Below are 18,997 nucleotides of genomic sequence, written 5' to 3' on the forward strand. Positions count from 1 at the left end.
TGAAGATGTGAATGGGGGGAGGAGGATTAAAAATAAGGAGGGAAGAGCAATCACAGAATCACAGAATAGTACGGGTTGGAAGGGACCTCTGTGGGTCATCTAGTCCAACCCTCCTGCCAAAGCAGGGTCACCTACAGCAAGCTGCACAGGACCTTGTCCAGGCGGGTCTTGAATATCTCCAGAGAAGGAGACTCCACAACCTCCCTGGGCAGCCTGTTCCAGTGCTGTCATATTTAAACTAACATGTAAGATTAACACCAGAAGAAATAGATATGAACTGCTTATGACTAAAATGGGAAGAATCAGAACTGTACTTAATCTCAGGAAGTGGTTTCCAGTGCATGTTCAGCTGCTGCGAGTTCCTCATGGGTGTTACCGGTTGTCTGCTCTGACTTGCTTCCTAGTAGCTGCACTAAAAATATAAAAACCATTGTCTTCATAAATGAGGTGCATTATTTCTATCAAGTGCTAGTGCTTCAGGTTAGTTGCCTGATCTACGTCTGGGTCATAATTAACAGTAAAGATCAAAATTCTCAGGTGTCAGTAACTTGAAAGTGCAGCATCAAGTCACCTGTCATCATTGACTGACTCGGTTCATTGTGGACTCCCAAGATTAGATGTACAACAGGAAGGGGTGACAAACTAACACGTGGGAGCAGGCTCATATGTGGATGTTGTTGGAAGGTGCAGTGGCCATTTATACATGCCTGCACCATTACTTTCCAACAGCATCAAAGAAGTTGCTCCTTTGCATTGAGCATGGATGTAGATAGTTTTGCCATATGTTGTCCTGTAGGTATACTCCTGCACAGCTGTTACACATTGAGATCCCTGTTGGTGGCTTTTTGTCTCTCACTTACATGTTAATTATTCAGCAGAGCAAAATCAGTCATACTTTTCTCACACTCTTCTGTGGACCGTAAAACTTGTCCAACCAATCTTGTCCTTTGACTGGAAGACTGCTGTCTTTGGTAATGACATGAGTTAAAGTGTTAAGCAGTCTTGTCATGGACTATTATACAGTTGCATCACAATCCAGACTGTCTGAATTATTCTTTACCCCATATTGCCTCAGGCTGTGACCTCAAAAGCTAAGCAAGGTCATGCTTGGCTAGGATGAGGGAAGTCAAACAAATTCACTACTACAGGAAATATTAGTGATTCAGTAGGTGAGACGACACCACTGAGTTATTGTTTTCCCTGTGCCCCAGACTGGTAAAAGATGCTGCAGCTTCTGTGATGAGGCCTAAAACTGAGATCCTTTGTTAAACTTTCAGTGCTATTCCTGGTAAAAATGAAGATGTTAATTCAGGGTTCTTACCCAAGTTCAGATTTTAATGGCTACGTTCTCTACACATTTCTGATTTCTGTTTTAGTAGAATCATATTATCCTCTTGCTCGGTCTTAAACTGTTCTTAGGGTTGTTGGGAAAGTTTGTGTTCCAGAGGTGCTGACATGTTTGCAACTGGCAACAGATCAATTTACAGAAACAATGGTCCATTTTGAGAGCTTTTGAAATCACGGGAATTATATTCATGTAAGAAATGTCACGTCAAAACTGAAAAGCTGCCAGATTTTTTTTTTTTCTTTTAATGTGTGCAAAATAGTTTTTTGGCTTGAATATACGTATTTGCAATGTGGTTGAGTGTACTCACACTTACATATTTTTATTTTCCATAGGATTCAAGTGCCCTGTATGTTCAAAATTTGTATCTTCTGACGAAATGGATTTACATCTTGTGATGTGTTTGACAAAACCAAGGATAACCTACAATGGTAAGAAAGAAGTAAGCTGGTAATTATTTATTCATTTTAAACACTAGAGTGATAATAATTCTTTATTTAATGAGATACTCTGGTAACAAGTTCGGTGGATTCAGAAATGATGCATATTTTTTGCTTGCAGTTTATTTTTTCAAATTAATTCCTAAGAACTTTGTCTTTTTTTGTACTGCATGTCAATATAATTTACGCTGTTGGCTTGTTCTGCAAATATGAAATTATTCTTCTTTAGGTGTATTTATTCTGTTTTATGACCACAAGATCAGATATCGGTCAGTATGTGTTTAGTGTCCACTTGAGAGATGTGTAGCTTAAATGTGCTCTCATCTAATGACCTCAAGTAGTGAGGTAGGTCAATCAAGTCTCCTTCTGTGGACATTATTAAGGACTGTTACTTGACACACTATGCATTTGCATGTTATTCAAGAAAATTACCCTTTCTTGAAGGAGCCAAAGAACTTTCTCCTTCTTCAGCTGATTGTGTATGTGATACATATCCTACCAGTCCTTATGAAGTATGTTTTTATTATTTTAATGAAACTTGCCAGTGTCAAATGAATCACCTGTGGTAGCTCTGTTTTTTCGCTACTACTAAGCTCTCCTTCTAGGCAACCTTTGATGCAACACAAGCAGGATGTGGCATCAAACTTTTCTATCACCGTGGCTTAGGCTGACACTCAGTTCTGTGGCAAGCACACAAAAAGTTTTCAGAAAACTATGAATTGGAAAATCTTACTGAAATCTTAGTGCCTACTTTGGCAGAGCTGCCCTACTATCAGGAAATCTTACAGTGCCTCCTGAATGAGCTTATTGCTCACCACTCACCAGATGTGGAATATGTCAGAGCAGAATGTGATTAGAAAGAAATTGTAGAGAAGAGTGAGTCGGACTCTTTTTGGAGGTGCACAGCAAAAAGTTGAGAGTTGGTGGTCACAAGTTACATTAGGGAAAAGTCTGGTTCAATGTAAGGTGGAAGTGCCACATAATGAGGGTGGTCAAATACAGTGGCAGGCACCTGAAGAGGCTGTGCAGCCTCCATTCTTGGAGATCATAAGAAATTGACTGAACAAGGCCCTGAGCAACTTAGTGTAACTTGGTCCTTCCTTGAGTGAGGGGCTGGACAGAAGACCTCCAGAGGTCCCCTCCAACATCAGTTATTTATTGCATAAATAACCGGTAGTGTTATGGGCCCTTTGACCCTCCTGGCACCTTGCAGTTATGGTATCCTACACTGGATTTTTTTATTGGAGCAGGTCTTGGAGGATGGTTGGGCCCACTTTATTCTTAGTCTGGATAACAATAATGCTGGCCCGTAGTTGCAAAAATAATATGAAATTATGTACTCGAAGTTGTGAAATCCATCTCAAAGCACAGCACTCGGGAAAAGTAAGTATTTTTTTTTCTCCTGGTGCTACCATGCATATATTTAAGAAGGGTCACGTCATCTGATAGAGGAGGCTTTGTTTCTGGTTGTTTTGCCTTTTTTAATTTAGGACTGAGCATTTTCTGAGATAGGTTGATAGAAATCCATGTGCTGTGGGATGTTGAACATTAGGGAGAAGCAGGATAGTCGCCCCAGTCGGGAGGGCACAATGCACTTGGGATCAGTCCGAGTGGAGCAGGAGGAGGCAGGCTGGCAGAGAGCAAGCTCTGGCAGTCATCCAGCTGATGGGGTGTGCACAAGTTAGGAGCTGACTGACTGAAATACTTTGCGGCTGCTGCTTCCTTACACGTGCACAGGAGCGCATTCAGGTGACTGACTCTTTTTTTCAAAGATACAGCAATTACAGAAGGTAACCTCTCAGTATCGTTTGTGATGTTCATCTGTATCACAACGGTGCCATATTCAGGCTCCTTTCCTTCCCCCCCCGGCCCTGCGCTGTTTTCTCAGCTGGCACGCTGGTGGTTGGAGCTCCTTTAGGCCATCTTGTTACCTTGGCGCAGTCTGTTAAGTCAAAAAACTTCCATATAAATGAGCAGAAGTGAAACGTGTCGGTGGCACCGAAGCCTCCCTCTGGATTATCTGCAACGTGACAAAAGCAGCTGTGGACAATGCAATACGAGTTATTACCAGCAACATGTCATTTCTCAGTTTAGGAGTGTGTCTGCTGTATAGGGAGCCTCGGAAACTCATTCTAGGAAATGGTTAGATAAGCTTGAAAGGAGAAAACTACTAAATTATGTAGATTGGTTTGAGAGAGACACTTACTTAGAAGTATGGTCTCATTCTCATAAACACTTAATGGTAAGTGTGCACTGATCCTTGTAGCGCCAGTTGATTAGCTCCCGGAGTCGTGGACTAAATCTTAAATTATAGCGTATAGCTGGTTATTTAAATTACTGCAGCACAAAGAAATTGAGGATATGGCTTCAGAGTTGTGTAGCGCTCAGTTGTTAGTTTGTGATATGGTTGTGATCGCTTTAATGAGGCTAATGAAAGAGAATCAACTACCAGATTGGTAACTTAATGCTGCCATAGTCTCGGGCCCAGAATTGCATATGAATGTCTACATGCATGCTCTTTTCCCTGGTATATTTTGCTGTTTGCCATGATGAGGGAATCTGATGGATCTGCCTTTTTGTGATTAGCCATTTGAAGGGCATCTCAAGTTTTGCTTGAGAGAAGTGCTGCTCTCTGCTTTTGATACCTTCTTCCAAAATGGAAGGCATCTCTTTACGCTTTACTTTCTCGTTGTTACCTTGGCTTTATGCCATGCATGTTCAAATAGAGCCATGTAGGCATCATTGGCTTGTGTTGGTCACAGGTAGGTTTCCCAGTCCTGTTACCACTAGCAGGAAAAATACCTTCTCACTGCCTTTTTTTTTCCCTCACCTTCTTTTCTCTCTGAATTTTGTGGTGCAGGTAGTTGAAGGGAGCCTTAGACTTTGCAGGTGGTGAGATGTTTAAAAATTGAGCAGCTGGATTGAACTGTGTTTATATCTAGTTCTGTTCTAGATGTGTTTCCTCATAATACTGTAAATGTATTAGTTGTTCTTTCTAAGAAACAACAGGGAGCAAATTGTACGTATTTTACCATTCTGAGAGGACAAACCTTCTTTCTTCTTAAATGTGAGTCTGAGGCATACAGTCTTTCCCAGAAAAATGTTATAACACTATTTAGTTGTGATTTGAAGTTCAAGAAAATTAATGAGTCCTCCCAGCCAACCTCTAATTGCTTTCTGAGCTACCTTTGTGCATTGCATTTGGCAGTGGGAAGGGTCAGTGAACTGCAAACTCTGGCAGCTGTCTGATTTACACGTGTTTTCTGAAAGAGAGTGGTCACAAATTTTTCCCTGTTCTATGCTGGAAGTTGTGCTGATTTTCATATAAATAAATCAGTACATTTTATTAGCCTTATTCTTTCAAAATCATGTGACTTGCCTGCAACAGAGATCTCATTGCTTACTTGATTTGGCATGTAAAAAGAGCTCTTTTCTTTTTTCTGTGGAACTTTGTTCGAAGTAAACTACTTGTGGTGCTCATGCATGAACCAATATCTAGGCATTTTGATGCAAAAGCTGGTTAAATGGATGGAATTGTGCAAAAACATTGTGGTATTTAGTATTGCTGTCTTAAATAGTCTTGCCTTTTTTTAGCAATTAGTAACTCTCTTCAGACTGTTACTTGCTTAGTTGCTGAGAAGCCAGAGTAGGTCCCATGCACTGGTTAGCCACGGGTTGCTAAAAGCCAGTTTTATGAAGTGGGTTACTTGCTAGTTGACAGATTTGTTTGAAAACCACTGCTAAAATATTATATAGCCATATCTATTCCTTTGAGCTTCTCCAGAGTGTTAAACGAGGCCACTTGCACCGTCTCGTTCAAGTTTGCCACGGTGAGTGAGGCAGGGAGCCTGCGCAGGGACTACCCTGCGCAAGGCGTTGCTTTACAAGGTAGCCCTGGGTCTTGGTCGGGCAGGGGCATCGGCTTGGGTAGCACTCGGCGCTTTGCAAGCAACTTGCCTTTAACTCCTTGCTGATGATTAGCCCTATCTGGTGAAGTTCAGGATTTGAGTGTAATTATTCTTCATTCTATGGTGTTACAGTGTTTGTGCTTTTTTTTTTCCACTGGAAGTTGTCTCATAAAAATTGAGGAGACGCAGGAGAGCCTTGTGTCCTTCGGGGCAGTAGTTTTAGATGCTTTGCAACAAATGCAACCAACTCCTCTTGAAGAAACCTTGTGCTTGTTTCTGAAGTAATTCTGGTTTTCATTTTCAAATTCCTTTTGTTTGTTTCTCGGAACACTTTGTAAGACTTTATTGTTGTTATTATTATTAAAGGGCCTCTCTGAGAGCAGGGACTAGCAGCCTGGCGCCTGGCCCGGTAGGGAAGCCAGTGACCTGGAGAGCTGGGGAGAGCCACTCGGCTCACGAGACTGGTTGGTTGGCTCAGCGAGCCGGCTCGGCCTCTTTCAAAAGTTTTGATTGAATTAGCACATTCCTGTGGAATATTTTGCGTTTCATCAAGTCAGCACTTTGTGCTGGAACACTGTTCTGCTGGAAGCTTTCGAAGCGGGTCTCCTTAAAGCCGCTTGCTCAGGGGTGCTGCTGCTTTGACATCGGTGCTGCTCTCACTCCGACCGCTCTGCACTTAATTCAGATACGGGAATGGGTCTGATTGTTGGCCAACATATTTACTGAGGTTCATTTTAAGGGGAAAAGCTATTGCTAGTGTAATTTCAAAGAGGCAGAATGTTTGAGATATCCAATGTGTGAGCTGCTGGAGTTTTTTCTTTACTCAATAGAACCAGTTCGCAATTATTCTTTTTAAATTACAAGAAGTGAATTTTTGAGCCCTATTACAGCAAAAAAGAGCAAGGGATGAAACATCACAGATAGCAGGGATTACATGTGTGGTTTTGTATTTATAGTTTATTCAGCTTTGTTTTGAATGGAGGGATTAGTATGTGGAAAGACTATTATAGGCAGAATATTGAAAATTAAGATAGATATAACACAAGGAAATGCATGAAACTCGATGTCCTCTTCTTGTCCAGCAACGTACTTTGTCTTCTGGGGTGTTTGAATCCAATGCCATGCACTGCTAGCCAAATACTCCTGTGCCAGCTAACCGAATTCAGAGTGACTTGGGCCACAGCAGCGCAAATGATCTAGATTAGCAAGGGCACAAAGCAGGGTTTTGTGACAAGGATATAAATATGATGTGCATTCTACATCAGTTTGAGGTACAGGGTTAAATTTTGTCTTGTGAGGAAAGAGAAATGCTGGTACTGCCACATGCTGAGACCTGCATGTAAGCGAGTGTCAGAAGCCTGAACTGGAATCTGTATGAGCAATAATCCTGCTAGAGGAGTTGTCAACATCTAAATGACAGCTATAACATCTGCATTTTGATCAAAAGTAGAGACTTTAAGATTGGCGTGAGTCACCTAAAGGACTAAACAAAAATGTTTTTGAAACGTTGTTTTTGAATGGGACTGACCTAATTTTTTCTGACATGCGTTATAAGCTTCGTTGATTGGTGGCTGCTTCAACATCTTTGGGGCTACTTCTGCCAGACCTTACTCAGTTTATATCGCTCAGTAGAAGGGAAGAAAAATAGTGCAGCTTGACCTAACATTTGGACCACCAAGATACATTATTCTGGTAGTTCCATCACCTGCAGAGACTTGATTTCCTCAGTCACATTCTATGCACAAAACAAGGGGAGAGTGTTTTACTCACAGGGGCTGAAGCTGTCAGCTGTTTTGACTGATGCGCTCAAAACTTCAGTCTGGAATGGAGAGAATCACTAACTTCAAGTTCATTTCTCTGCCAGGGTTTCTGCGATCATACCCTAGACGACCTTGCAAAAGGGCATCTTGCCAGTCTGCCTGGAAAAGCTTAAGCCTTCCTCCTTGTCCTCATCCTTTAATAGGACTAGACTTTCAGTAAAGCAGTGCAAAATAATACTAAGGCACATCAGTTCTTTCATTCCATTTTAGCTGAGGTATAAACTTCTCCATAGGATTTCTCAATTTTTCCATTTTTGGAGTTTAACAAGATTCCTCACTAGCTTCTTGCTCTGCCCTAGATGGTTCTGTGCTCTGTCCTCAGGGGTGCTGGGGAGGGAGAAGAACATACTTCATAAGGTAGTTTAACAGGACATAAACAGACACTTAGCATGTGCTTGCAGTTAAAATAGTGACATTTACTCTTGTTTTGATCTTGTCAGAGTACGTAGGAGGTTCATTCAGTTTCCCTGATACTTTAAAACAGTTTTATTCGGTATTTCTTGAAAATGATTAAAACTGTTGAATGTCTGTTGAACTTTGAGATTTTGCTTAACATGGTGACAGCAGAACATTACTACAGTAAATAAAATTTTAATCTCAGACACAGCTGTTATTCTGTGAATGGGGATAATATCAGCTCAGGCTTTTCATAACTTGTCTTGCAAATTGTTGTTACAATCTTAAGGAGGGAAATCATGTTTGAAGAACACAATTTTTGGTTTGTACTTCTTCCCTTCGGGAATTGTTGGTAACAATTGAACAAGGAGGAGACTTTCACTGGTGTTCGCCAGTGTAGGCCGTGGGTAGCTACTTGTCCAAACCTGATGCCAAGAGGAACGGTGGCAAACTTTGGCTATTCCTCCCTTTTGTTCAGTAAAGCTGTATTTCCTTCCAACCATCTGAAGTCTCTCCTTCAACAATTTTTGGTACCTCACGGAAGAGCATCGCTACAAAAACAGCCTGTTACAGTGTGGGTTTGTTGAGGGGGAGGCTGTTCATTTAAAGAATAATGCTGACAAATGTCACTAGATAAAACTATGCTCAAGTTCAATATGTACCTACCTCCTGAAAGGGGGTAGGACCTGCTCCGGTGACCCCATTTCAGCCTCAGTCAGTGGGTGAATTGGGTCAGTCCGTGGTAGCGTGGAGCTGCAGCACTTTCAGAGGCTGCAGTCTCTTATCTTTCCTCCACACCCACAAACTGTCAACCCTTTGCCGCGGAGTCAGGAAAGTAAGCTATGTGTTTCTAATGGTGTGGCTGTGGAGAAAGCTCCTGAAACGGGAACATAGTGTAACTGAGAGGGAAGTGCTTCAAATGTCTCAAACAGTGGTTCCCAGAACTGCAGACTGCCCCATTTGTCTTGGTAAAATATAATCTCGGAGGTTTAGTGGTGGTGGTTGAGGGATCAACATTGCTTATTATTTTACTCTTCATGTAAGAGAAAGAGAGGCATGGATTTGTAAAGAAGCTATCACAACTCACTTTCATGGTGCTGGTTGGGGATGCTCAATAGATTATGCTACATTTTCTTGCTGTAATGAAGTAAAGTGGACATGCTTGCATCCTGCTAAGGAGGACACGCCGCAGAGATCCCATCCATTCGTATCTTGAACTTTTCTCTGATCTGTTGTGAACAGGACTGACTCTTTTAATGAACCTTTGGGGAGAAGGGTGTTTGGTGGATGATTCTCTGCATACTTTCCCTTGAGCCCAGGCCTAAATCTGCTAGACTGAACTTCCTGTGATGGAGCCATCACAAATCACTCCTGGCCAAAATAGCTGCAGTGTCACCTCATACTTACTTCTGTTCCTGAGAGTGGGATGACAATTTTTTTATTTTCTCAGTACGTTGGTGTCACCTTTATATAAATGCGTGTATGTACCACGGGAATATTTTACATGCAGCACTGGATAAATACAGTAAAGCTTTTGACAGCTATAGAACAAGCCTGCTTGTTTCTGAAAGAAATAGAGAAAATAGGATCATTCATGTGCTGAATAGCTTGAGTTGTTTCTTTTCCTTATAAGCTACTCCTAGCCTCAGAGACGGCTGTTGTCTTGCTTTGGTACTGACAGTGCTGCTAAAGTCAAATGACAGTTCTTGTCCTAGAAAATCGCAGCCCCACCTGTGAACCAGTGCCACAAAGAACATCTGCGGGTGCCGTGAGGAGCGATTCAGAGCAGGTTGGGTGAGGACCTGATGCGTTGCGCTCTGTCGTTGTGTTTCCCTTGCGTCACGGCAGCGCAGTGCTGCGTGCGGTAGAGAGCCTGGGGACAACGGCATCGGTCAAGCGCTGGCTGTGCTGCGACTCGGCCGCACGTGACGTGGGCAGACGGGAGCTACCTTCCGTGTCTGACGCTTAATCAGTCTTGAGCCTTGAGAGGTCATCCGGAGGATGCCATAAATCGTGTCTGCAACTGCTGCAGTCTTGTGACTGCTGGGAATTTGGCTTCAGGGGAAATAACGTTCCTAGTTTTGTGTGGTAATTCTGCAGGCTTTAATGCTGATACCTCTAAAACCCTGAGATTTTACTCATTTGTTAGCAGCAAACTGACTTTGTTGTTGTTGTTGTTGCTGTCGTAGTTCTGTGGAAACAAACCCCTTGAAAATACAGAGCTTTTCCTAATCTTAGAGAATAGGTTTCATTGGCTGGATTTTGAAACAAAACTACTTGAATTCTTCAGGTTTTTGAAAATAAATGCCAAACTACATCTGACTGAGATTGAGTGATCTGTGCAGGAATTTTGTGGTGTTTCATTCCCTAAATTCCTCATTGTTTTGCAGGAACTAGAACAGATTATTCACAGAGCAGGGTTTTTTTCTAAAGAAATATCAAAGAATAAGAGGCACTCCTCCTTGCTTAGAAACTGCCCCAAGGGCAGTATTGCCTGAAACGTCATTTGTAATTTCATTTTTTTCTTCAGATTAAGGTCTTGCTTTAAAACCTGCTAGCCCTTGATTACTTAAATAGCCTCGTGCTTCTCTGTTGCAGACTGAACGCTTCAATGACTAAAGAAGTTGGCCCAGCTTTTGCAGGGGGTTTCAGTGGTAGAACAAGCCTAACGCTTCAGAAACAAGCTGGGTGAAAACAGTTCATGTGGTAGAGTACTTTCACTTCTAAACTGGGGATTATCATCACTGCTTACACAGTAGAAAAGATTACCAGTTTTTAGTATTTTTAACAAAATCCAGTGATTGTAGAACAGGCTGTAAACTGCCTGTTGACAGGAATTGCATTAATTATATACTGACACAGGTACAAAATAATCAACTTGCCTCTCGCGTCCTCCCTGGAGGAACCTCCTTGTTCTCTGGAGTCTGCGGAACTTTTGTCTCACATGGCTACAGATTTGTTCAGCTGCAGAAATAACCCAAAGTTCTAACACACAGCTGAAGCACAAAACACTTTGCTATTGCTAGGTTCAGTGCTGAACTATATTAACGCTTATGAAACCTTTTTAAAGGTCCCTCATGAAAACCTGAGATAAATTCTATTTTAACTCTGCACTAATAGCTGTCTAATTTAAAACCGTATCAATTTTTCTTCATTTTGGCCGTATTCCTCATCCTCTCCTTTCTTGTGCAAAGTCTCTTTAGATAGTCTTCGTGTATAACATTAGGTATTGGATAGCTCTCATGTAGCTAAGCAATAATGTAGTATTTGTTTATAATTTTTAGCCCATAAATACTGTTTATTTGTTTGGAATGAAGAGATGGGGGGGAGGAATTTTTTGGTTAATGCTTTTATCTTTTTCTCTCCCCAGTTCCAAGGAAGTCTATTTCAGTCTATGGCTTTGTTAGCTGAAATGCCTTGTTGTCATAATGGTGTCCAATAGTTTTCCTAGCCTGTAGAGTTAAAAAACGAGGAGAAAAATAAAACTTTAATATGGTTGTTGAAATATACAGATTATGTGCCTAAAGATTTGAACAAATACTGGAGAATTGTCTTTGGGGACTTCTTTTTTTAAACGTCTTCCCCATGTTAATCTTTTTGTGAATGCTCAGAATTGCTGAATACTATTGAAATTATGTGTGTGTCTTTTATTTAACTTAATTGCTAGGATCTAGAAATTGATGCTATTTGCTTTAAAATATAAAGGAAGGTTTATTGGTAGAATTTTGGTTTTGTTTTTTTTCCTCTTGAAATTAAAGACCCATATACTTGGTATCTTACTGGGATAGTAAAAATCTGCAGGTACCTGCCAGCACCAGAAATACTGTATGTCTGTGCTTGCTGGAATAAATTATCATACTGGATTATGGGTTAATGTAGAGCAGAAAAATTGAGATAACTTTGAAAACTCTGACTCAATATTTGATGTTATCAGAACTTTTTGCATTCAGACATGTTTTGCATTCCATCTGTATCGCAAGGCTAACTGTATTTAAAATAGAAATAGCCTGTAAAAAGCAGTCTGTCTGCTGTGAACAGAGAAGAGAGGCAATTAAAAATTACGCAGTGATTTATATCCCTGTCCTGTGTATGCACGTTGACATGAGACATTCAGTTTTAACTTGGAGAAGGCTGGTCTCAAGCCTGCTGGGAAGAGCACCCTGTAGGCCTAGCACCTGGCACTGGGCTGAATAAGCCAGACTTTATGCACACTGAGTTCTGGCACCAGTGTTTTCATTGTGTGTCGCTCAGTAATGCGTCGGATCTTCCCTAAGAATAGCGTCTTAGTCAGACACACCTGTTTTTCTCCCCTCCTCCTGTTTTGAGCTTGGGCTCAGTTTCATCTTTCACGCCATCTTCCTTAGTGCTACCTATGCATTCGTTTTGCATCAGATCAAACCAAACTCCTCTGCAAGCTTGCAAATGAATGAGTCAGTTATTTGGCCAATGTTAAAAGACTGGAAAAAACACTTGGCAAAACTCACTGTGCTCAGGGCACCTGCGGGAAGCCTGGAATAGGAACGTGAAAAAGGACAAAGTGAACAAAACACTGAATCAAATTCAGCTTCAAAACAAGCCACCATTAAAGTAAGCCACGTTGCTCAGAGTAACAGGATAGCTCACTGCATCTGAGCTGCTTCTCTTCATTCCCTCGGTGCCCCTGCTCTTCAGGGACACTATTGCCCTACCCTTTCCTTCCATGAAGGCTTCTAATGTTTCACCTACCTTGTGTTAGATAAGAGTTCTGGTAGATTCCATTAGGCCAGCATGTCCCCATCACACTCTCAATTCATTGCAGACCCCTACTAGAATGAAACTTCGTAATTGACAATCGCTACAAAGCAATTTCTCTGGCTTCTGACCATAATTTCAGTGATGGTGGAAGGTTGAAGCCTTGCCATTTGGAAAAACTGTGTTCTGCAATCTTTTCGGTCTCCTTTCGTATTGGGGGTAAAATAAGCTTAGTCACTTGCTGCCAAAGCAAGAGGGATTTCCTAACCTTAGTGGGGATCCTTCTGTACAGTCACATCAACATCCTGCTAGAAGAAGCTTCTGTAGATAAATACTCTTGGGCTTTTATGCCTGATTGGTTGTGGTGGGGTTTTTTTGTTTGGTTTGGTGTTTTTGTTTAGGTTTTTTTATCTCTGGTAAAGAAGTCATCTGCTACACAAGGCAAGCTGGACTTCAGACCTCTCTCATTCTTCTTGAGTGTGCCCCTCTTAGTGACAAGACTTAATTTCTGCCCATTGCTTAAGGGGAAGCCGTATAGTTCAGCCACCTTTGGACAGGATCTGTGGATTGCAATCCCACGTTCTAGGTCTAGATTGATTTCATTTTATTTTTTTCATCTATCATAGCAGTTCCTTAGTGTTGGTACAGATTGGCAGGTACATATAAGTAACCCTTAAATATTTTGCTTTGTTTTACTCCTCAAAGATAGGAAGCATTGTTTAGCAAAGTATAAAAATGGTAAAAATTTGCATGCATGGATCCTGCACTGGTACTCTTTCTTGCCTGCTTCTGTACGTTTCCTTCATCCCAGCGATCTCCAGCTCCCTGTAAGAAACAGTCCCCTCTAACTGAAGCAGGCTTTGTCAGCAATACATGCTGGTTGCCCCTGGCCATTTACTCAACCACTCCTCCTTTTGTAGCATATTTGTGGTGTAAGATCCTCTTTGATGGTAAACTCAGGCTTGAGAAGTGTAAATCCTCCTTGCCCGATGGAGCCAAGGAAGAGGTGTTCCCCAAGCGGTAGTTCCTTGCACTGGTTCCTAAGGAGTCTTATTTTGCTGCTGTTTGGTTTCTTGTGAGTTTACCCGTTTACATGCTACTTCTGATTTAACTCCTGACGTTCAGAATTAATACCCGATAACCTGAGAGGTCGTGTAACACTGACTAAAAACCAAACAAGCACCCGAAAGGCAGCTTCCTTCTTCCATGCGCTGCAGTAAGCAGCTGTTGCGTCAGACAGTATGTGCTGGGGTTCACCATTCATGGCGGGGTTTCACGGTTGGCCACTAGTTTGGTGCTGCTGTGTTCAAGGCTTTTTCAGCCCGTTGCCTCCTTATGAGACAATGTTTAGAAGTATTTTCATCTTCCAGGAAACAGCATTTCTGACGGGGGGGGTGGGGGAAGCCTTGGGACAAAAACAGCATGCCAGGGAAGACTACTCAAGAACAAGTTACTCCTTGGGTGATTCAAAACACAAATATACATCAGTTCAGTTGGAATGCAGACTTAGTACAGGATGAGTAAGGCTGTCACAAAGTCTCTTTACATCATGTTCTGGAGGACAAGACTGTTTATTTGTGGTTTGTTTGTGAACAGGTGCAGCTCTTTGGCCCGTATCTAGACTAAAATTTGACAGTTTAAGGACGTGGTACTTACAAATGTGGTGAAAGGAACTTATCTTTAGAAGGCACTGCAACAGGAGAAAGTTGTTTAGCTATCTTGAGATGATTTAACATTCAAGGGCATCTCAATCTGCAAGCCGACTGATTAAACAGAAGTTGGAAAGACTGTAGCTTAAGCCGAAGTTTCAGAGTCAGTCAGATAATTGTATCAAGAGCAAATCTTGAATCACTGTGGAAACGCACAGTCACTCTGGCAATAAATTTCAAGACAGGAGCACAAGACGTTTCACGTCCAATTGGGTTGATAAAATTTATCTTGTTTGAGTATCGGTTTCACACCAACACGTTCTACCAGAACTATAAATACGGACTGAGAAAGTTGGTATGCTGATCACGGCAGCATAGGAGTGGCTGTGGATGTTGTTGCTCAGAAGCGAGAAGCTTTATTTCTCAGGCCACTTGGCCTTTTTTCAAAGCCTGGCTTTTCACTGGGAGCCCTGGGATGCAAACTTGACTTTGTCCATGAGCAAGAGATCTTCACTGGACATTGTATGAAAGATGTGTGATTTAAACTTAGGATTTAAAATTTTTTACTGTAGCTTATATTGACACCATGTATCTTAAAGTTGCAGATAGATTTCCATTGTGGCCACTGAAGCAAACAGCTTTACTGAAGAACTGTTTCCCTCAGTGCACAGATCCCTCTCCCCTCTATGTTAATTAGTTTACCTAATTAGAATTATATCCAGGTAGCTAGGGCTATACAGGCTTTATACTCATCCTGCTCCCTAAAATGTATTCCTGTTGCTACTATTTCAGTTTTTATCGTTTTCTAACAAAAAGTATTTTTTTTTCCTCTACCACACACCTGATCGTTATCTGCCTGAACAGGAAGCACCTAGCTACTTCTCAGAATCAGCTTCTGAAAGCTGAGAATGTCCCACAAAAATCTAAATCCGGTTCTTCAAACGTTGGGTTAGCTGAGAAACAACGAAACTTCTGCAGCCACCTCCCTCTAGCTCAGCGTGGTGTTGCGATGCGAGTATTGCCACTTCGGCCTTAGGCTGCAAATATTTTTCCTGTGCGACTTTCACTTTGTTTTGTGTACTTCCCCTCCCCCCCCCCTTTACCTTTGTGTTTCCTGAGGGGGGAGCAGCAAAGACTGTAGGCAATGTTTGTGCAGGAAGTCGTTCATGATGGGTATCTCCTTGTCTACAGATATCTCAGCCTTGGACTGACACTGAGCAAGGTGAGGGGGAAGAGGAAAACAAGGAGAACGCTTGGACTTGGAGTAGGAAATTATAACAGGCTGCTGTGTTGCTAGGGGTGAAGAGTGAGATGCCAAACACCTTCTCCGCCCCCCAGTTCATCAAACACTTAGCCAGTATTTGAGGAAGTGTCATGTTTGTTGTAGCTGGTTAGTTTGCTTTAGAGAGGTTATGGTTATTTGTATTGTGGTGGAGAAGGTGTTTTTAGATTGCTTAAGTTCTTGGTATTACCATGCAAGTTGTACAATGGGGTCTGGGGTTATTGTGCCTGTCGAAAGCGCACAAAATGCCGCAACATCATCTTGTTTGATTAGCATATGGGTATTAGTTTTTTCAACAGTACAAAAGAGAATTTGGGTTGAAGTTACTCAGGAGAGCTGAATTCTGAATTTCCACATGCTCAGCTTTCTGGTATTGTGAATCCTGAGAACCACTTCTCTGCGGTTCAAGTGAAAACACTAGATGTTAAAAATCTTCCCTCTTGTGTCTGATCTAGAGGAGGCTGCTTGTATTAGAGCAATAAGAAATGTTTCTAGTCAGGAACCCGCATCCTCGCCCAGGACAGTGCAAGTTTAGCTTCTGGCTGTGAAGGCGCAGTCTTCATAAGTGAGCCAAGCTAACGGCATTAGCTCTGCCCTGCTCAGTCTGCGGGCAGACCCTGTGGCTTGGAGAGCTCCGAGTGGCAAAAGCAGCATCTTCTGCAGCGACGACTGAATCCTTCTCCTGTTGTTGAGGACTCTGAGCACTAAAGAATCAGCTTTCCTTCCGAGTGTCTTTCTGCCTCAATTTTTGAGCAGCAGTGGAGGGCTGACCTGGTCATGCAAGAATGATCCCTAGCTGAAGCATGCCGAGTCAAGGATGCTCCTCTTGTGGCAGCCAGCAAACTGAAAGCCAAGTAGAATGCCAAAGAAACTGCTTGCTCTCCCGCTGCGTAGGATGGACTAGGAGAGAAAGCTTCTGCTTGCGGCCAGTACCGGGTTGCAAAGACAGTTACTGAGCTACATGAGAGAAGCGTACCCTGCGTAATGGTCCCTTTTCCTTCCATTCCAGTGCCTACTTCTCCCAGGGATATTATCATCAGAGAAGAAGGCTGTCCATATCATTTGTGTCAGATAGTGGCAAATCATGTTAATCTCGTCCTCCTTTCTCCAATGGCTGCATTACAACAGTAAATGAAATGACATGATGGGGAGTAGGAGGAGTGGTAGAAAAAGTAGATCTAGAGAGAATGATATTTTGGGGAAAATGGGTGTGGAGGAAAGGATTGTGGGAAATAGCTGGAAAGGAATGGAGAGGGAGGAGAACAGATACGGCAGAAGCTGGAAAGACTTAGTAAATCGAGTCAGTAACATTTAAGGAGTATGTTAATCACATACACACATACTTGCTGGCTACCCAATAGTTACTGGCTACCCAATAGTTACCTGTGGAATATGCAGGTCCTTCTGGTCTACTTGGCTTTGTGACAGCGTAAGGAAAAACTTTGGATCATCCCAGAACGTGGTATCAGTGTAAGTGTGGAACAAATTCTGCAATGTGGATGAGTTCATACTATATGTGTTAAGAAATATGTTGGCTTCTAGATGTCTAGAGCTTGAAGTACTCCATTTAAAAATGAGCAAAGACAGTCTGTAGTACTTAACTGAGAGCGCTTTTAGTAATCAGCAACAAATGCTAACAAGTGTGTAACAGATATATGGTAATATGTACTATTTAATGACGTTTCATCAATATTTTTTCTAAGGAAGTTTCATCAATATTTTTTCATCTCTTGTGGCTCTTGTTTTACCAATTTTAGTGCTGATAAGATACTGTTTGGAGGGTGTGTTCCGATTAAGTTTCAGTCATGTTGCTGAAAGTGTGCACTGTTGTGGAGTCCTTCACTGTTAATCTAGCTGTGGTGGCAGCTTCCACAGACATTTAAGCTTTTACGTTTTAGAAAAAATACAGATATTTTGAAAAATTGTCATACTAGATTGCATCAAAGGTCTTTCTAACTTGGTGTTCTATTTCCAGTGAATGCCTAGAGAGAAATAAAATACTGCAGCTAAAAGGTGATGTCTCCCCAGATACTGTGTCCATCTCCATGATTTGTGACTTGGGGTTTCCTGAGCCTAGGGCTATATCTATCTGTGTTTTAAAAATAAATACAAAAAGCAGCAGCACAGATTTGAAAGACTTAATAAGGCATGTATTGCATGTGCTTCTGCAGTCCTCAGCTTAAAGACAGACCATTTCATCACAGGCATTGCCTATAATTTTAACCGTGGCTGAGTTGGTGGCTTTGGTAGTTATTGGATATATTTTTCAGAAGTTGTAGAAAAAGTTTTTAATTGGTAAAGTATGTGCAAAATTGCCAGGATGATTGTATTTTAATTCCGTACTACCTGTTTTGCTATAAATGCAGGAGTGCAGTAGGATTTATTTTTTTAGTAAAGTTAAAAGCAGAAATTTAGAAGGAAAATCTGCTGACCACCAGAAGTTAGAACAGTAGTATTATTAACCAGGGACAGAGGAGAAAGCAGAACTTGAGCAGACACAGGAGGGAAATGCTAGGCTTTTTTGCCAGATTACATCTTTGACACCAGTCTTTGGCTAGTGAGTACTTGTTCAGATAGCTGGGAAGGTGGAGGAGTGTTTACCTCCAATTTGGTGCAAGGCAGATGGATGTTGGGGGTGTGGGGAGTGTTTGTGTACGTACCCACGTGTGGGCGAAATGGAAAAATGTGGCCTCTGCTTATTTCCTCTTCCCACTTCCATTTAGGTAATAGCACTCATGTAAATGTTTTAATCATAACATTGATGAAATCTCAAACTGTTCTTTTTTTTTTTTAAAGAGACAAGAGAAAAAGAAAAATCCGTATCTGCTGAATCACTCCACTGCAGGAAAATACGAAAACAAAAAAATTGTTCAGACTGCAGTGGTTCTGTGCAGCATGATTTACACACTTTTCTGTAACAGATATGTTCAAAAGTCAGTGTTAAATGGCCCCTAAACTGACTTCCATCTGGTATAAGCCAGTGTTGGTACAGGAGAGTGCTGTACAGGACAAATTCTGACCGGATCCAGGATTAACAGGTTTTTTCACTCCTTTTACTTTATCTGGGATTGATGATCTGAATCACCTAAAATGGCCGAAAGGGAGTCAGAACCAAAGTGTCATAGGTCCACGAAGGAGTTGGTTTTGCTGTCGTCACTCTCCGTGTGTAATCAATTGTGAGCATAATTACACGGGTTTGGAGTCTGTTAACGCGCAGCCAAGTTGCACGTGGGCATTTATAGCAGTTGGGTGTTTTGTACTAATTCCTTCAGTACTCAGGCTTTCCTCTGGCGCAAGAGCCTGGTAGGATTCGTAAGGTTAACACGAGAAGTAGGGAATGCCGACTCCTCGTTATTTCGAAGAGCAGCATTGAAACCTGTTAAGGAAATCTCTTCTGCAGGGGTTCTGAGGCCCTGTCCGTGCCGG

The 18,997-nt window shown here is 41.8% G+C and overlaps 1 protein-coding gene across 1 annotated transcript in view; it reads left to right on the forward strand.

Moving 5' to 3' along the window:
• Window positions 1–18,997, forward strand: part of ZNRF2 (zinc and ring finger 2) — a 62,203-nt gene that overhangs the window by 32,448 nt on the left and 10,758 nt on the right. Inside the window, exon 2 of the mRNA XM_075418920.1 lies at window positions 1,681–1,776. Within this exon, the coding sequence (XP_075275035.1) occupies window positions 1,681–1,776 (96 nt within the window). The remainder of the gene's footprint in view (window positions 1–1,680; window positions 1,777–18,997) is intronic.

This window comes from Opisthocomus hoazin, chromosome 4, assembly GCF_030867145.1.
Source record: "Opisthocomus hoazin isolate bOpiHoa1 chromosome 4, bOpiHoa1.hap1, whole genome shotgun sequence".
NCBI classification, from domain to species: domain Eukaryota; kingdom Metazoa; phylum Chordata; class Aves; order Opisthocomiformes; family Opisthocomidae; genus Opisthocomus; species Opisthocomus hoazin.